The sequence below is a fragment of the Meriones unguiculatus genome, chromosome 7 (genome assembly GCF_030254825.1).
Source record: "Meriones unguiculatus strain TT.TT164.6M chromosome 7, Bangor_MerUng_6.1, whole genome shotgun sequence".
Taxonomy (NCBI): Eukaryota; Metazoa; Chordata; class Mammalia; order Rodentia; family Muridae; genus Meriones; species Meriones unguiculatus.
In genome coordinates, this window is record NC_083355.1 from 22,657,671 (window position 1) to 22,676,463 (window position 18,793).

Consider the following 18,793-nt stretch of genomic DNA (forward strand, 5'->3'; position numbering starts at 1 on the left):
AGACATTCGATTGTATCTTCAGTTGGAAAAAAAAATAGAGTTAGGTTCCATATTGTTTTTTTTTTTTTTTCCCTATAGCCATCCCTGTCTGCTCTTTGTAGATAAACAGTCTATAAACACCTTCTCTCTTGATCATTAGGGATCTCCATATGAAATGGAGGGGATGAAGACTCAGGTTGTTGGCCAGGTTCTACTGCGGTTTCCCTCTGCCAGACGGCGCGTCCCCACCCTCCCCAGTTTCTGGTGGAGCCGGGATGTAACTTTGCTTGCAGCCCTCTGGTGTGTGACTGGGCAGCTGTTAAGTAATTGCACTTCCCCCTCTGGGGATGAGCGTGTCCCAGCGACAAGATAGCTTATTCCCTGGTGTGCCTTGAAGACGCCACGCTCACCTAACAGACAGCAGAGCCTCCCCCGGGTCCTTCTGCTCTCATCCCGTTTATTGAATGTCAGAAAGGGAAGGGGGAACAGAAGCGAGGGGTGAAAGTTCAAATCGTGTGTTACAGACGGTCAACTTTATAGTCTTTTTTTTTTTAACACATCTTATTTTAACTAATTTAATGCTAAAAAGAAAAATAACCTCTGAAATGTCAATCCTTGTCCTCTCTCCTCCCCTCCCCTGAGAGTTTTTCGTATGCTTTGGGTCTGATTGCTGTTACCTTTGCTTAGAAGCAATTTATTGTTCCTACTCTCTGCTAATGTGCTAGCTTTAGGCAAAACTACAATCTGTGCAATTTTTAAAAACACCATCAACCCTAATTTTGTACTTCAGGCAAAGAACAGAACAATCGTTCATCCTTCCTCCCTTTTCACCTCGTTTTCTTCTGTAGCCTTGGTAAGCAGGCACAGATCCCCCCCCAAACCCGGCATTTGGTGCTGAAGGTGCAAGGAGAGCAATACGCAGGCACTGGGAGCCGAACATGGAGGTGTACGCCTGTAACCCCAGCGCTCGGGACGCTGAGCAGGAGGACCATGAGTTTTAGGACAGCCTGAGCTATGAGGCAAAATGCTGTCAAGGGTCAGGGGTGGAGGGTAACGGAGTTCAGCTGGCAGAGTGCTTGCCCTGAGTGCTCAAACCTCTAGGTTTGGTCTCCCAGCACTACCTGGAGGCCATGTCACACTCCTATAATCCCAGCACTGAAGGAAGTGGAAGCAGAAGGATTAGAAATTCAAGGTCATCCTGGCTACATTGGGAGTCCAAAGTCGGTCTGTGATGAAAGCCTTAAAAAAAAAAAAAAAAAAAAAAAAGGGAGAGTGGGGAGAGTAAGAATGAATATATATATTCATTCTCATATATATATACACACATTGCATCAAGCAAGGCTACGTAGAGAGAGAGAGGGGATTTTCGGATGGGTGGACCTGGAAGAAGGGGGAAGCTAATGCACTGATTTGTTGAGTGTGAACCACGTGTGGAAAGCCAGAACGTGACTAGCCGTGTCTCTAGGCTCAGCAGGGAGACGTACCGGCAGCAGACTTACTTGGCAGTCGGCAGCAGTTAAAGGTTGAGCCAGGAGAGCATTTAAAATAAGAAGGAAAAGGTGTGGAAAGCAGACCTCTTCCCTCCTTGGCCTGGATGTTACCAGTGAACTGGTTCAGGCTGCCTGAGGAAGTCATTCGTTCGGTCAGTTCCTAGAGTGACTGAGGTCCGTCGCTAGTCTGTAAGAGGGTGAATGTGGTGTTGTCTGTCCTCCACACGCTGCACACACCAGGCGTTATATGTGCTGTCCATGGAAGACATTTTGGGTCACCTGTGCCCCTGAGTTTGATACTGTGATAATCAGAAGGTTTTTTAGTCAATTTAACTGCACTGGGGTTAACAGCTTTTGAATTTTTCTGAGAATTATATCTTAACATACTTTAAGCTTTTGAAATGAATGGTGTGTGTGTGTGTGTGTGTGTGTGTGTGTGTGTGTGAAGATGTCCGCATGTGTGTGTGTGTGAGGGTTTGACACAGGTATGTGTTTACGTCAGGTGGCTTCTTTCTGTTGCTCTCCACCTTATTTTGTGAGGCAGGGTTCCTCACAGGGACCTGATGCAAACTAATTCAGCAAGACTGACTGGCCCGTGAGCTCCAGGAATCCTCTTCTCCCCACCACCCCGGTGCTAGGACCATAGGTACAACCACCACAACTGCCTTTCCACTTGGGTGCTAGGGGCCCCAACCCAGCCCTCAGGCTTGTGCAGTAGGCATTCTACCAACAGAGCATCTCCGCAGCCTCTACTAGTCTGGGCTACACAAGAGGCTGTCTCAAAAAAAAAAAAAAAAAAAGGCTAATCCCAGCACTCAGGAGGCAGAGGCAGGTGGATCTCTGTGACTTTGAGGATAGCCTGGTCTACATAGTAAGTTCCAGGACAGCCAGAGCTACAGAGGGGGATCCTGTCTCAAAAGAAGAGGAGATCCCTAATCCTGGGGTCTTGAATGGTTGAGAGCCACCATGTGGGTGCTGGGGATTAAACCTGCATCTTCAGCAAGAGCAACACGTGCTCTAAACCACTGCGCCATCTCTCTAGCCTGTGTTTTCATTCATTTTTAATTGCATAGCGGTTACTGCTCAGAGTTACAAATGCCAAGTCATATATGGATTTAAACCATGGGTAAAAGTAATCCTCCTAGATGTATTCATTTTACTGTTTTATGTGTATGAGTGTTTTGCCTGTATGAAGGTATACGCACCATCTTCGTGCCTGATGCCCTCACAGGCCAGAAGAGGGCATTGGATGCCCTGGAACTTTGAGTTACAGAAGGTTGTGAACCACCACGTGGGTGCTGGGAAGTGAACCCAGGTGTTCTGTGAACGCAACAAGTGCTCCGAACTGCTGAGCCCGATGAAGATGACCTTTGTGATGGGCAGACACGAAACGATGGATGCTTTAGACTTGCAGGGCCTTGTGGTTCGGGAGGAACCGCCTCGCAGCACTGACATTTTTCTCAGCGAAGGGCTCTACCTGGTCCCATGACCTTTGAAAAGCTTAGCAGAGCCGGGCCGCTGGCACCTCACCTACTGTTGGGTGCAGCGTATTCCTGATGTCAGAAGTAGCCAGTCTTTTAAACGGGAAGCCAAGAAGCGTACTGAAATTATTGAACAAAATCGTTATGGATATCTTGTGAATGAACTGTGCTGATGGCTAGAAAATAAGGCAAAAACTGATATCACTGGTAAAACTGAGGGGGAGATCTTTCATAGCTGTTAACTTTGGGGGAGTGTGGTAATCCTCTTACGTCTGTAGTGACATGGTTTACATGACGCATGTAGATTCTTCACGGAGAAATTTGAAAGGCCGATGAGAACGTGTTTTAATGAGAACCTAGACCAACCAAATAACATACCAGCCTGCTTGTCCTCACTTCTGTGCTGCTGAGATGGTAGGGTCTCATCTCTTCATAGACTGATTCACTTTTTCCAGTTTTTCCTTGATCTTAAAATGGGCATTTTAAAAATTAATAACTTTGGTCTTTAAAGACAGGAAGAGAGAAATCACAAAAGATCCTGCAAATCAGAAGTCTAATTTGCGTTGAGACTTTATGGTTTTTGGTAGTTAAACACCCAAACTCCTCCTTTTCTTTAGTCCTCAAAATATCAGGGGTTGTTGCTTTTTTTTTTTTTCCCTCTCTCTCGAATTCCTTCAGATGTAGAATTGTGAACTAGAAAAATGAAAACGACCCATCACTGCAGTGCTTTCATTCCTGATACAAAGATGCCATTGTGGGACGGACGTTCAGACCTTAACTTTATAGGGGAGATTGTATAGATTCCCGTAGCCTGTGTGTATGGACGGGGGGGGGGGACACCGTCGGAACCTGTACCTGCCGTTTTTTGCTCTTCCCTACATCAGGCTTCTAAATCCTATTAAGAGCTGTCAAAACCTGGTAAACTATTTAGGTGCTTTCACAATTTGTTTAATTGGATAGTTAGGAAGTGGCACGATAGAAAATCTCTCCCCCCCATGCACACCCCCCCCCCTTTCTCTTAGCCCGGCTGAACATCTGTAGCATTAGGGCCTCATTATCTCTGAATTGGCACAGCAAATCAGTGGCATCATTAAAATGCCACATTAAGATGATTAAGCGTCTTTGTTATCCAGTTGACTTCTGCGTGTGTTGAGGATTTCATGGTTATGACCCTCCCTCCTTGTAAAACACTTGAACACAGCATCCTTTTTTTTTTTTTTTTTTTTTTTTTTTTTTTTTTTTTTTTCTCCCTGGTCTAACAGCCCGGGCGGGCGTTGTTTCTGTCCCTCTGGCTGCCCTCGTCACTGGCAGTCTCGAGGCTATTATCTCACCCCTGTCCTTCTCGGTGGATTTTGAGATCTCGGGGCACCTCCGTTTAACACCCCGGTGTTCCTTCTGGCGACATCCCACCCGAGGAACCCACGTCGCCTCTTCCGTGCGGTTTTGATAGGGTCTGCTCTCCAGCAGAGCATTTTATGTGCCTGTAAAAACAAACTGAGGCGCAGTTGGCTGAGACTGGGATGGCCCCTGAAGGATTTAGAGTCTGGATCCCTCCCAGGGCCCATTGTTTTTGCAGCCGTCTCAGGTGAAACCAAAAATGTCTGCTGTGGAGTGCAAGCCTTTCAAGTGATAACCATCACCCCAGGAAGTGAAACCATGTGCATCAGCCCCAGTGAGCCAAACCTTTGTTCTCCTCAGCCTACAAAACTCTCTCGGGGGGGGGGGGGGGGGGGGGGGTGTCAGTGTGTGCCATCTTCCTCAGCGGCCTCCAGAACACAGACAGAGATGGGAGCAATTGCCCCCCAGAGCAGCTCCTTCAGAAAGTTTAGTTTAATCTAATTTCCTACGGGTTAGATTCAATTTAGACATCTTCTCCTCCCTCTGGGAATGTATAGCAATTACTTTTATCAGCAATTTGCGGTTTGCTGTGTTCTTTTCTCTGCAAGTTCAATTACACAGAATTTACTCAGGAAGGCTTTAATATTTTTTTTATTATGAAATAGATCATACGTGCAAAAAAGGCAGATTATAATTTAATTTACAGCTTGAAGAGTGCTAATAAAATGAGCATCTAGAGACCCATCTCCTGACTTAAGAAACAAACGCGTGCTGGCGCCTAAGAAGTCTCCTGGTGCTGTTTGAGGAGTCAATCCAGATTGTCTAGGAAAGCTGATCTAATTATAATAAGGTTAGAATTTACAAAACCAAGTTGTGGGGGGGGGGCGGGGGAGGGCACTGTCCACATTACAAACCATTCACTTGACAAAAGACGCCAGACTTCAGCTGGGAATGTAACTCAGTAGGTCAAGGGCCTCCAGCCTCGCCTGTCCCATCCCCAGCACCCACAGGGTTAGTTAGCCAGCTCTCCAGCACCCACACATACATCAGGTGGGGTGGCGGGAGCCTCTAAACCTAGCTCAGGTGATGGAGGCCCTTCTCCAGATGAGCAGATCGAGGTGAGACTCCCCAAATATCCAGGTCTTATTTCCTTTTATTCTCGGTCAGAAATGGGGAGGGAAGGAGCGCATACCCTACAGTGCCCTCGTGGAGGTCAGAGGACCTCGTGCAGGAGTCAGTTCTCTCCTTCCACTGAGGGTTCCAGGCGTCAAACACCAGTCATCAAGCTTGCACAGCAAATGCATTTACCCACGGAGCTATCCCATTGCGGCCACAGTTTCTGCTTTAAGACCAAACAATCTTGCAGGCCGTGGTAGTGTGCACCTTCAGTCCCAGCACTCAGGAAGCAGAGGCAGGTAGGATCTCCCTGAGTTCAAGGCCAGCCTGGTCTACAGAGTGAGTTCCAGGACAGCCAGAGCTGTAATGCTGAGAAAGCGTGTTTTAAAAACAAACAGATAAAGACATGCAGTCCCTGGTCTTTTGAGGTTATTCTTTTGTTATTGTTATTCCTGTGTCTGCTTTGTTGGTTTTGATTCATGCTCACACTATGTAGTCCCAGTTGCCATGCCCCTGCCTCCCTCCACCTTCAGGGCGCAGGGATTACTGACCCGTAGCACCAACCTGGCTAGTCTGGCTGTTGCTGTTATTTGGTTTTTGGTGTTTTAAAGGGGAATTCGGGAACGGGAGAGAAGGTTCAGCAGTTAAGAGAATGAGCCGCTCCTCCAGAGGACGTGGGCTTGATTCCCGGCATCCACATGGTGGCTCACAACTATTTGTAACTAAAATTCCAGGAGATCTGATGTGTGCTCCTCTGGCCTCTACAGGCAGCAGGCATAGAAGTGGTACACAGACACACAGGCATACAAACCACCCATACACACGAAACAATGTCTTTTATTTTGTTGTTGTTGTTGTTTAGGGGACAGGGTCTCTCTATAGCCCTGGCTGTCCTGGAACTGACTCTGTAAACCAGGCTGACCTCAGACGTACAGAGATCTATTTGCCTCTGCCTCACAAGGGCTGAAATTAAAGGCATGTGCTGCCACACCCAGCTACAAAAGAAAATAATTTTTTAAAAAAATAAAAGGGAGTGTGTTTGCTATTTTTTTTTTAAATGGAGTCTCATCATATTGACCACAATATTTTGAGGCCCATGAGCTCTTCCACCTTAGCCTCCTGAGTAGCCAAGACAACAGGTGTGTACCATGAAGCCCAGCACCTCAACTTAAAAAAAAACAAAAACAAGACAACAACAACAACAACAACAAAAATCGTGTGTGTGCAGAGGTGTTCATGTGAGTACAGGTGCCCACAGAGGGAGTATCGGATACCCACTGCCTGGAGTTACAGGTGCTCGAGAATTGACCAACGTGGGCCCCGGAAATGGAACCAAGGTCTTCAGCAAGGGTAGTGTGTGCCTTTATCTATGCCGCCATTCTCTAGTCCAGCTCACCTGTGCTCCTAGTCGGTACTGGCCAAGCGGTCTCGCAGCCTGTGTGGCTTCTGCCCTCAGCTGCTGTAGAGAATAAGAGAGAGTTTATGAGTAGCCTAAGGGAAGAAAGACCAGGCTATGTTCCAGCTGGGGGAAGGGGGAAGACATAGTGGGGAAATGGCATAATAATTTGGCTTTAGAGGATAGATAGGATTTGGGCTTGTAGCAATGTTGGGGAAAGACCGTCTAGTCAGTGGAAATAATGTGAACGATCCAAGGACGCCTAGATGTTTAGTTGGAGAAAGATGTCTAAGTAGAAAAAGCCAACACCCTAAAGATAAGCTTGGCCCGTATCTCAAAAAAATAAAAAAATAAAAAAAACCTTTTAGTTTTGTTTCTGCATTTTGGGCTTTATTTTGTTGGTAATGGAGACTATTCAAGAGTTTTGGCAGAGCCGCATGACCAGAGCTGTAGTCTCAGAACAAGCAGTAGTGGCACACAGGTTGAGCTGGAAAGGCAAACAGCACGGAGGCTCAGAACACGGGAGAAGGCCTTGAGTGACGGGCTTGGGAAATGTTGAGGAGAGTAGGTATGGACTAAACTGATGACTCCTGGAACGTGGGACCCAAACAAGAAGAGCGGAAGATGGTGTGAGTCTCGTAGCTTGAGTAACTGGGAGGGGAGGCTTTGGCTTTAGGAGATTTGGGAAGAGCGCTGAAGAGAAGGAAAGAGCCATACCTGGAGCTGTGTGCATTTGGGGATTAATCACAGAAGGCATTGGTTGGAGCCTTAAGAATGGACGAGACTGCCATAGAGAAGTATTCAGAGGGAGGAAAGCAGGGTGTTAGCGACAGTATTGAGGGGGTAAGTGTGGGGAAAGAAACAATCAGAAAGGAGGTGCAGTTTCGTTGAAGAAATAGGAGCACAGAAGAACGAGAAACAAGAACCAGCAGCCGGTGCTCGAGAGCAGTGAGAACTGCAGGGAACGACATACAAGAACACGCTATCTTTAGAAATGGATAGATTCCCACAGGGGACAGTCAGCTCCAGGCATGGAGGCAGAAGCCAGATGACAGGGAATGGTGAGGAGCTGGAAGCCGTGAGTGTAAATCTAACCGGGAAGCGATTGGGGGAGAGGATGAGCTCAGTTTCTTTGTGACTGGGGGCTCAGGCAGACTGCGAAGAACATGGGAAAAGGCAGTTCAGCCCTAGAGAATCAGAAGCCTGAAAGACTGACTGGGTGCAGAATTTCCAAATCAATGTCCAGAGCTGGGGACCGGAAGAACCCAGTGCCACCTCTTAGGAATAAATCAGTTTGGAGTTAAAGATTACCAGTTGGGTTGTAGGCACCCTGGTAGTATTTCCTAGGGGCATTAGTAGAATACCTTCCTTTCTTTGGCTCCAGGAGATCTTCCTTCCAAAATATGGAATGAGTCTCTTCATCAGGGGAGCCCAGTGTCTTTTCTGGTTTGGGTTCGGGAGCCTAAGTCCAATAGTCTCTCGGGAATCCTATTTGTGCCTTTGTCTCTTGAATTTTGTGCCTCTGTCTGCCATTAGGTTGCTGAACCCCAGTAACCATTGCAGAAAAGTTACCCAGGTCGTTTATCTAAAACCGGCGAATAGACAACCACTCAGGAGCTCCTTCGTTGTAGCAGTTGAATATTCTTTTACAATGCCCCATCTCCACGACGCTTAGGCTTTCCTTGTCTTCCCCCTCCTAAACACTGTCTTCCTTGCTCCGCAGCTGAGGACTGAAAAGCCAGGCTCTCATCATCAGTCAGCCTGGGTTGGTACTGAGTTCTAGGACAGGCCTCCACAGCCAAAATCATGACAGAAGAAGCAGCTGCCCTCGGTCCTCTGTTTGCAGAAAGACCCCACATTCACTACTTTCTAATGATGTCATTGAGCGTGTGGTGGCCTGAGTATAGCCACATTTATATTTTCTCTTCCTTCCTCCCTCCCATCCTTCCTTCCTTCCTTTCTTTCTTTCTTTCTTTCTTTCTTTCTTTCTTTCTTTCTTTCTTTCTTTCTTTCTTCCCTTCCTCCCTCCCTCCCTCTCTCTCTCTCTCTCTCTTTCTTTCTTTCTTTCTCCCCTCCCTCCCTCTCTCTTTCTCTCTCTTTCTTTCAACACAGGGTCTGTCTCTGTAGCTCTGGCTGTCCTGGAACTCACTCACTCTATAGCCCAGGCTGGCCTTGAACTCGTAGATCCGCCTGCCTCTGCCTCCTGAGTGCTGGGACTAAAGGTGTGCGACACCAGCGCAGGTTCACATTTTCTAACCATAATGAAAAGGAATCTTTTCTGCTGGCCCTTTCAATCTGCTGTTTTTGGTTCTCGGTAGAAGACGTTTTCCGTTGAGGTTCTTTTAAACGCCTACATGCAAACTGAGGTGTGCTCAAGCTTTGGTGGGCCGTCACCTCACCTACAGCTGGGACAAAAGAGCCGAAGAGGAGGACACCAGCCTTGAGGGCACACTTCTTTAAAAGAGCGAAAAATAAAAACAAAAAAACACCAAAGGAAACAGATCACCTATGAAAATAGGCAAGAACCATCCAGGAAGGAAGGGAGGGAGGATGGAAGAAAGGAAAGAAGGAAGGAAGGAAGGAAGGAAGGAAGGAAGGAAGGAAGGAAGGAAGGAAGGAGAAAGAAAGAAAGAAAGAAAGAAAGAAAGAAAGAAAGAAAGAAAGAAAACGAAGAGAGAAAGAAAGTTAACCTCTTTGCCTGTAGGACACAGAACTCAATCCCTGTCTAACCAAGATGGGTAGGGAGGCCAGCGTGGCCTGTGATGAGCTTGTCCTGCAGCCGTCCATCCCTGCAGTCAAGAGGTTGTGAACCGTGACCTGTGGCCAGCAGTGGAACAACGTGGCAGCCGTGGCCGCGCTGGTGGTGGTTAGGCCTTTTCTTGCTCTATTAAGCAAACACAGTTAATACAGATGAAAGGTAACCCTGATAGAAGTGAAAATTGAAACTGGGGTGGAAGGTGGCAGGCCCGGTGCAGCTGCTGCTCCACTTCCTCCTGTGGCAGCAGGATCAACACTTCTGATGTGTTTTGGAAGGGATGTAGTCTTTAAAAATATCATGTGTTTTTTTTTCAGAGTGCTTTGGGTTTTTATATCTACCCCAGTGAAGGAAGGGTGTGGAAGAGTTGTTAAACAGCCGCTTAGAATCTTTTTTTTTTTTTTTATGAGAGTGTAGAGGGTCAAATCCAACTAACCGATAGTTTGAGTTTAGCTTCCTCTTTCCTTTTCTTTCTTTTTTTTCAGATTTGTTCGTTTTGTTCTATGTGTATGAAGGTTTTAAGTGATAGTATGTTTGTGACCATCTGTGTTCCTGTGGAAGTTAAAAGAGGGCCTCAGATCCCTTGGAGCTGGGGTTATAGGTGGTTGTGAGCCGCCATGTGGGTGCTGGGAACTGAACCTGGGTCCTATGTGAGAGCAGCCAGCACTCTTAACTCCCGAGCCATCTCTCTAGCCCGAGCACAGCATCCTCAGAACACCCATACCAGGTGCTGTCTGTGGGAAATTAGGAAAATGGCCAAAGTGTCTTTGCTTCCACATTTCCTGTCTGGGGGGAGAAAAGGAGTTGGAGTAGCTGATCTCTAAATTCTCTTTTGCTCTAGATTCCACTGATTTCCATTTCTTTGTGGAGAAGCAAAGCTTCCAATGTCTAAAAAACTCAGCGTTTGAAAGAATAAGCACCTACACAGCATATTCCATATATGAAAACCTCTTACAAATGCCGATCTCATGAGGCAATGTTTTAGAGGGTTTTTTTGGGGGGGGGTTAATCTATAAACTTGCCTTCTCCATTTCTTTTGTTGTTGTCGTTTGGTTTCAGATTTTGAGACAGAATCTCATTTTGTAGCCCTGGCTGTCCTGGAACTCATTATGTAGACCAGGCTGTCCTCGAACTCACAGAGATCTGCCTGCTTCAGCCTCTGGGGTGCTGGCACTGAAGGTGTATGCCACCTTGTCCAGCTTGCCTTCCATATGTCTTATGTTCTTCCTAAAAGGGCTGCAGATGGTCTAGGCAGTGACTCGGTTGGCAAAGTGTTTACCACACACGCGTGGAGACCCAACTATGATCTCTAGCAGGTATGACAGCAGGCCCTTGTAATCTTGTACTGAAGAGGTGGGGACAGAGGCCTGGTGCTCACTGGCCAGCTAGTCAGCTTGTCCCGATCAGTGAACCTCAGGTCCCAGTGAGAGAGAGGTGCTGTCTCAAAAGACACGGTGAACAGCTCGTGAGAAGAGGCATCTGAGCTGACTGACTGGGTTGAACCCAGCTCACCCAGGTCAATAGAAATGGTTCCTGGGGTTGAGTAAAAGCGTGGCTTCTCCTTTCGTCTTTCTCAACACTATTCACCGGCATCAGCACTTCCTCTGATGTCAATGCTGTCTCTACCGCTCCCAAGAGAGAGATAAGAGAATTTTTCTGCAGTTCACATAGAAGGAAAGAGGCAAAGCCTGGCTTCAGCTCAGGAATAACGGTTTCACTATTCAGCTCTCAACCTTAGTGGTCTGCATGGGGGGTATCAAAGTGATATGTTCATTTTGAAACCAAAGAGCATGTCCCATTGCATTTTTAACTGTAGACACACACACACACACACACACACACACACACACACACACGCACACACGCACACACAAATCCGAGAATCTTTCTTCTCTCCAAGGACTAGGGACAGGTTGTTCAAAGTGCTTGCTTCATGATCTCTTTGGGTTGTCACAGCTAAAAGTTGTCTGTAATCTTCTGGATGGCCTAGGACTCTGCCATCTGTGTGTGTGTGTTCTCCAACTGTGATTCTGAATTCAAATGATGAGTAACCACCCTCCTGGAGCTTTCTTGTTTCATGTGTATACAATATGCCGAGCGAGCCTCCTCTGTATGTAATTGTCAGTTGTGGGTCTCTTTTCTGAGCTACTTCGCAGCCTCAGATGCGCTCATTGTTCGTTTCTTGCATCCGTGTGCCCTGCAGAAGATTCCATGAAAGCAAAAGATGAGTACAGCGAAAGGGATGAGAGCGTCCTGAAGCCGGAGCCCATGGGATGTGCAGAAGAGAGCGAGATCCCTCGCAGCTATGCAAGAGACTATCATGAATATGAAAACATCAAGCTGCAGAGACATGGCCCGTACGACAGCGGCAGACCAGCCAGCGGGAAGATGAACTGTGACGTGTGCGGGTTATCCTGCCTTAGCTTCAACGTCTTGATGGTCCATAAGCGAAGCCATACCGGTAAACAGTCTCCTCTATCCGTTCTCCTCCTGCAGCAGTTCCATTCTTGGCATCCCCATGTGTTGCCTCACAGCCAACTCCCTGAGGAAGGAAGGGGCGGAGTTTGAGTCTTTCTTTGGATTCTTCCATTGCTTTCTGCTCCGTTCCGAGGTCTTGCTTGCTCTCTCTCTATCTCTCTGCATTGCAAGTTTACCCAGTGCCTCTTGTTTCTGCTTCACGGTGCATTTGGCCAACACATTGCCAATACTGAGGATAAAATGGGACTAGCGAAGACCTGGCGAACACCTTTAATCCAGCACTCAGGTGTCAGATGCAGGTGGATCTCTGAGTTCGAGGCCCAGAACAGCCAGCGCTACCTAGTGAGACCCTGGAGAGAGAGGGAGGAGGGCTGTAAGGAGACAGCAGTCTGGGTTAGCTGAATAGCTTTCCCTCAGTTAGTAAACAGGAGCCAACTTGTGTGCCTTGCTTCCGAGATGTCTTCTAAGTGTTCTTACTGTGGGTTCGGGTCTGGTGGATAAAAGGAAATGGGTTTTACTGTCAGTTTTAAATACAACTTTCCACGATGAACAAGGAGTCCATATATAGGCCTGTGAACAAGTCTCACGGAGGCGGTAGATTCCATGAGATACAGGGACTCTAAAGAGACCAGTGCCTCGACTCCTCATTACAGCTTGCGTCTAAGCGTGCCTCCGTGGCTCAGCCCCAGGCAGGACTCCGGAGGCTGCAGCAGGAGGACCGCCAAGAGTTCCATGCCATCCTGGGGCTACAGAGGAAAACCTGCTAAAAAAAAAAAAGAGAGAGAGAGAGAGAGAGACAGAGAGAGAGAGAGAGAGAGAGAGAGAGAGAGAGAGAGAGAGAGAAAAGAAACGTAAAAACCACCAAACAAAGCAAAGACTTTACCCCTGGCCCCAGCACTCAGGAGGCAGAGACAGGCGGATCTCTGAGTTTGGGGCCAGCCTGCTCTACAGAGTGAGTTCCAGGGCAGGGCTGCATAGTGAGGCCTTGTCTCAAAACAAAACAAAACAAAAAAACCCCACAAAGGCTTGAATCTGCGAGTCCTTTTTCAAAGGCAACTGCATTCAGATGCCAAGATCTAGAAAAAAAAACCTGTAGACGGCTCCTGAGGCTGCCTCTCTCGTTCCCTGGTGCTGACTCAGTGCAAGACAACGGCCAGAATTAGCTGTTCTGAGTGGGAGCGTGTGTTGCTTGAGGAGGAAGATTCCACAAGTCTCCTCGCCTCGAAAGGCCCCGAGTCGCCGTGGGCAAGAGCAGCCAGAGCTGGGCTCTCACCCCGAGCCTCTAATCTGTGCACATGCTTTTTCCACTTTACCTTGTGATCAGAGATCTCCCTTTTCATCCTTTCTGAAGGTGAACGTCCGTTCCAGTGTAATCAGTGCGGGGCATCTTTCACTCAGAAAGGTAATCTCCTCCGCCACATTAAGCTGCACACGGGGGAAAAACCTTTCAAGTGTCACCTCTGCAACTACGCATGCCAAAGGAGAGATGCGCTCACAGGACACCTTAGGACACATTCTGGTAAGTGAGGGACACGAGGCGTTCCACGTCCAGGGACTGTGGAAACAAGAAGGAGTTAAGCGTGGAGGCTTCCATCCGTCTGTCGCACACAGACCCCCTTCTGAACAGGCACATCAGCAGGGACCTCTAGGGATAAACTGTGCTTCCATTAAGGCATTAATTGCTCTCCGTCTGCCTCGGTGGAAACCATTTCCTCAGCCGCCTTGTGTCTGGAGGACGGCAGTCAGACAAATCACAAAGCCTTTGCAATTTGTGTGTGTGTGTGTGAGAGAGAGAGAGAGAGAGAGAGAGAGAGAAAATTATGGCCATCGGCATTTTTGTGGTGAACATTATTAAAGGACTGTTTTCTTAATGTGTGCGCACACACACACACACACATACACACATACACACGCACACACATACACACATACACACGCACACACATACACACACACACATCTTCCAGTTTTCGATTCAGAAAATGACACGAGCAAACTATGTGCACACACAGTTTGCCAGTTGCTATAGAACGTAAACCATGGGGCTGAAGAGGTGGCTCAGGGGGTAAGAGCACGTATTGATCCTCCAGAGAGGACCAGAGTTCCATTCTTGGCATCCCCATGTGTTGCCTCACAGCCAACTTCAGCTCCATCTCCAGGGGGGTCCGCCGCCTCTCATCACCACAAACGTGTACACTCAAACAGCAGATACCGCGTGATTTTTTTTTTTAAGGAAAAATGTCAATCAGATGTGTTTTTATTTGGGGTCCTTTTGTTGTTTGTTGTTGTTCTGGGCTGAATTTCTTATTCATTTTGTTTTATGAGAAAGAGCCCTACTTTGTAGCCCTGGTTGAACTCCAGCTCTCGCCGTGTAGACCAGGCTAGCCTTAGAGTTGTAGCCCCCTTCCTGCCTTTGCCTTCTGAGTGCTATAATTGCAGGCACGCACCACCCTACCCAGCTTCTGACTAAATTTCATAACCCCAATGCTCCTGTCGGCCCACTTATTTTTAAGCCTTAAGAGCACCTTAGAATTCTTAAAAAGCCACATACCGCCGCCTTGATCTCGTCACTCCTTATTTTGATCAAGCAAGATGACACTTTTTTTTTTTTTTAACATTTAGAATTTCCCTCTGAGAAAAATAAGGCTAGTCTTATTTTCAAAATTGGGACTTCATGTTCTTGATGTTATCTGTCAAAATTTTAATTTGAGAGAGAGAGAGAGAGAGAGGTTTGTTTTTTATGTCAGTCTGCATCGCTGCTTTGACTAAACCCTGGCCCCAATCTCAAAACTCCTCTCAATTCAGAGTAAGATTAAACAAGCCAACCTCAGCAAAACCCATGACAGGTCATATGTGGCAAAGAGGGTTTTTCTTTTTCTTTTTTTCTTCTCTCTCTCTTTCTTTTTAGCTCATTTGTCAATGTAACAAAATTAGGGGTGGGTATGATGGGAAAAAAAACAAAACAAAGCAGTTTTTTCTTCATTGCCTGTTCTCAAACACAGAACCAATAGGTATTTTGAGACTGACTCCAGAGCCCCCAAGTTATACAGAAATGTAACATTCTTAGCCATCACAAACCTGTACTTTTTTTTGGTTTGGGATTTCCTCAGGATCTTTTGAGGATACTTTTACTCCCAAAGCAAGAGGAATTGGAAAATAAAACATTTCATGATGGAGCCCAGAACCCAGAGACTCAGTGATAGCATCTAGGCCTCCAGGTTTGATCCCTCGCATAACAAAAAAAAAAAAAAAAAAAAAAGAGGGGAAACACATTTCAGTCTCTAAAATGCTGACAATGCTTTAAGTTATGTTTTATCAGCAGACCAGATAAAAATAACCTTGCAAAGAGGGTTGAAAGTATTGCTTTCAGATGGAGAAACTTCTGATTTGTTTTAGAAAATCAGTTGAAATCATCTTTGTAATTCACTCTTTTGTTTGTTTGTTTGTTTGGTTGGTTTTTTTTTGAAACAGGGTCTCACTATGTAGACCAGGCTGACCTCCAATTCATGGAGATCTGCCTGCCTCTGCCTCCTGAGTGCTGGAATTAAAAGGGTGTGCCACTATGCCTAGCTATTACAATCCATTCTGAATTCTATTCTTAAAAATGTCTTTGTTAATCAGCCCTGTTTTGGCCAGGCTTGTTTGAAGCCACTTGACAAGAGTGCCCCCACCCTCCAACATATGAGTGTTTGCTGTGTCTCTAGTCCAGCCCTAATGCCCACAGACTATCTTGTTCCTCACAGTTAGCTGGGCATCACAAAAATAGAGAGAAGGCCTTTCCCGTGCCCATCGATTTCATGTGAATGAGTGTTTCCCCTGTGTAAGTGCCCAAGAATGTCAAAAGAGGGCATCAGATCCCCTGGAACTGGTGTTAGTATGGATGGTATAGTGGGTGCCATGTGGGTGCTGGGAACCAAATTAGATCCTCTGCAAGAGCAATAAGCACTCTAACCACTGGGCCCAGGTAGCAAGTGCTCTTAACTGCTGAACCATTGTCAGGGCCCAAATAATTTGCTTTGTTTTGCTTTTGAGATAGAGTCTCACTACGTAGACCAGGCTGGCCTCAAACTCACAAAGAGCCTCCTGTCTCCGCTGAGATTAAAAGTGTGTGTCCTATACCTGGCCCCATTTTATTACATCACACTTCCCACCTTGAAGAGTAAATGACCCTGGTTTCTCTCTTTCTCCCATCCTCCTCCTACCGCCCCCTTCCTGCTCCTTCTCTTCCCCTTCCCCATCCTCCTTCTTCTTCTGCCTTTATTTTTAACTCTAGCTCCCCTGGGAATAGAGTTATGGCTGGTATGAACCACCCATGTGGGTGCTGGGAACCAAAGCCCAGTCCTCTGCAAGAGCAGCCAGCGCTCTTAACTGCTGAGCTCTTGAGACCTGATCTTGTTAATCAGAAAGACACAAGGCTTAACTTGGAGCTAAGTGAAACAGCAGTCATCCACTCCAGACCCTTTCATCTGCAAAAGGCCACCCTTCTCAATCTGCTGGTGTGATCGTACCCCTAGCCTGTAGCCTTGTTTCAGCTTAACAGATCTGACAGCAACATAGACTGGGAGGCACGGGTCTGGCCTCGTTCCTCCACAGCACTTCTTCTCGGAGCCAGGGTCCCAGCGTGTAAGGTCCCTGAGTGCCCTGTGTCTTCCTTCTAGTGGAGAAACCCTACAAGTGTGAGTTCTGTGGAAGGAGCTACAAGCAGAGAAGCTCCCTGGAGGAGCACAAGGAGCGATGCCGCACGTTTCTTCAGAACTCTGACCTGGGGGACGCCGGTGAGTTGCCCAGCGCTCAGAGCCCCCACTTGTCAGCGAGTGTTTGCCCTTCTAGGTGGTGGAGACAGATTACAGACAGGACCAAAGAGCAAGGTGGAGAGAGAGTGAGTGCTTTTAAGAAAAATAGAGCAGGAAGTGCAGGGTAAGGGTGAACCAGGGGGAAACGCGTCACCCGTGTAACCTGAAGGCACGAAGGGAACCCCACAGACCACTACATGCAAAGGTCCTGGGGCTCCAACTTGAAGAAGTGTAAATATAGCCCTGTGAGCCTGGGACAGAATGAGCAACGGGACATGGAGCCAGAGGGGAAAAGGGAAACCAGATCTTATCAGGCCTCGTAGGCTATTGTAAAGACCTTTGAGTGAAACTGAAAACCTTTGAACACAGACAGGTGACATCATCGGACTCCTCATTTGAAAGTCTTCCCCCTGCTTTGTTGCTGAGGGTGGATTGTGCCGAGGACAAGGCTAGATAGATCTTGGTGGGCCCAGTTAGGAGTCTGCGGCAAGAATTCCAGCCAGAGGAAACGGTGTCTTGGCAGTGACAGGTGACAGTGTTCCGATTCTGTAAACAGAGGCAGAGCCAGCAGGGGTTCCCAACAGTGTTGGAATGGCGATGTGGGAGGGTGCCGGACGGGGGTGGTTAGGGAAGGAGCAGTTAAAAAGTGCAAGGGTTTTCCTTGTGCGGGGGCCCAAACTCGGGGTCCTTGTGTGCATATGTGAGTTACTGCGAGGTCTGAACTTGGCTTTGAAGGTTTCCTCTTCTCTCCGGGCATTTGAATTGTACACCTCCTGGCCACGGGCTGGAACACTGCATTTGTCCTCCATGCCCAGCGTGGCCTTATCCCCCTCTCATCTTTTAGTTGGACCGTCCTAAAGCTTTTCTTTGTATAGCTTCCATGGCAGTCTACCTTCCTCACCCCGGCTCTTCAGCTAGGAGCGGGGACTTGGCTATTTGACTAGGAGAACCGGGTGCTCCTTTAGAGTGGGAGGCAGTTGTCCTGGGCACTGGTGTTTGAGAGCTGTAACTGCCCTGGAACACTTTGAGTGCCCCAGAGCAGAATGACCACAGAGTGTGACGGAGTGACGCGGGGGTTATGGAAAGCAGAGTGGAAATCCTGAGTGTTCGCCTGTGTGGCGTGGAAGGAAACGCGTGCCCTGGTTTGAGCCCGTTTCCTGATTTAGGCGCTGGCCAGCGGAAGCCCGTGGGTCTGTGCTCAGCTCTAGCTCTCGTTCTGATGGCATCTTGGCTTTTATCAAGGACTCTCGTTTCCTTCTGGTTTCTAGAGAGTGCCGCTTGCCGCCTCAATAAAGACAACCGAAGCTGGGTGTTTGCCATCTTAAGCGTCACTCGGTAGTTCTATTAGTGCTGGAAACATCTACTCCCACCTTCTCACTTTAGAGGCGGGAGAACAAAGACCCGTCAAAAATCCAGTGACCAACTTAACAATCATTAGAGCTTTAGTTTCCTGATCCGATTCGGTCTGTGTGTGCGCAGGTACACACAGGCATGTGCCTGGCCATCTTCTTTTGTCTTTAAAGTTCAGCTTAAGATGCAGTTCCTATGCTACAGCTTCCAGGTGTGGTGGCGGCACACGCCTTTAATCTCAGCACCGGGAGGCAGAGGCAGGCAGGCAGGCCGCTCCCTGAGTCTGAGGCCAGCCTGGTCTACAGAGGTTGCTCCAGGACAGCCAGGACTGGGTAAAGAGACTCTGTCTCAAAAACAAACAAACAAACAAACAAACACACAAAACAAACAAAGCAAGCTGTGTGATTCCGGGGCATTTCACTCTGCCCTCTGCCCACTTGTGGTCATTTTTCTCCATGACTGGTAACAACTACTGGTCCCTACTGATTTCCCTGTACCAGATAGTTCACGTAAGCAGTCAAGTCACGTGAGACCTTTCAAGTCTCGCTTCTCCTAATAAATGCGATGCTTTTGAATTCACCTATCTTTAGCTAAGAGACCATGGTATGGGTTTCCCA

General features: G+C 47.5%; 1 protein-coding gene across 3 annotated transcripts in view; it reads left to right on the plus strand.

Annotated features, from left to right (window-relative positions):
- The window catches only part of Ikzf3 (IKAROS family zinc finger 3), an 87,602-nt gene that overhangs the window by 45,974 nt on the left and 22,835 nt on the right, over positions 1-18,793 (plus strand). For 2 of the 3 annotated variants that reach the window (XM_060386789.1, XM_060386791.1), the window contains exons 4-6: positions 11,759-12,016; positions 13,385-13,552; positions 16,692-16,808. In XM_060386789.1, coding sequence (XP_060242772.1) covers positions 11,759-12,016; positions 13,385-13,552; positions 16,692-16,808 — 543 coding nt within the window. The remainder of the gene's footprint in view (positions 1-11,758; positions 12,017-13,384; positions 13,553-16,691; positions 16,809-18,793) is intronic. The other variant, XM_060386790.1, reaches the window with a different exon arrangement.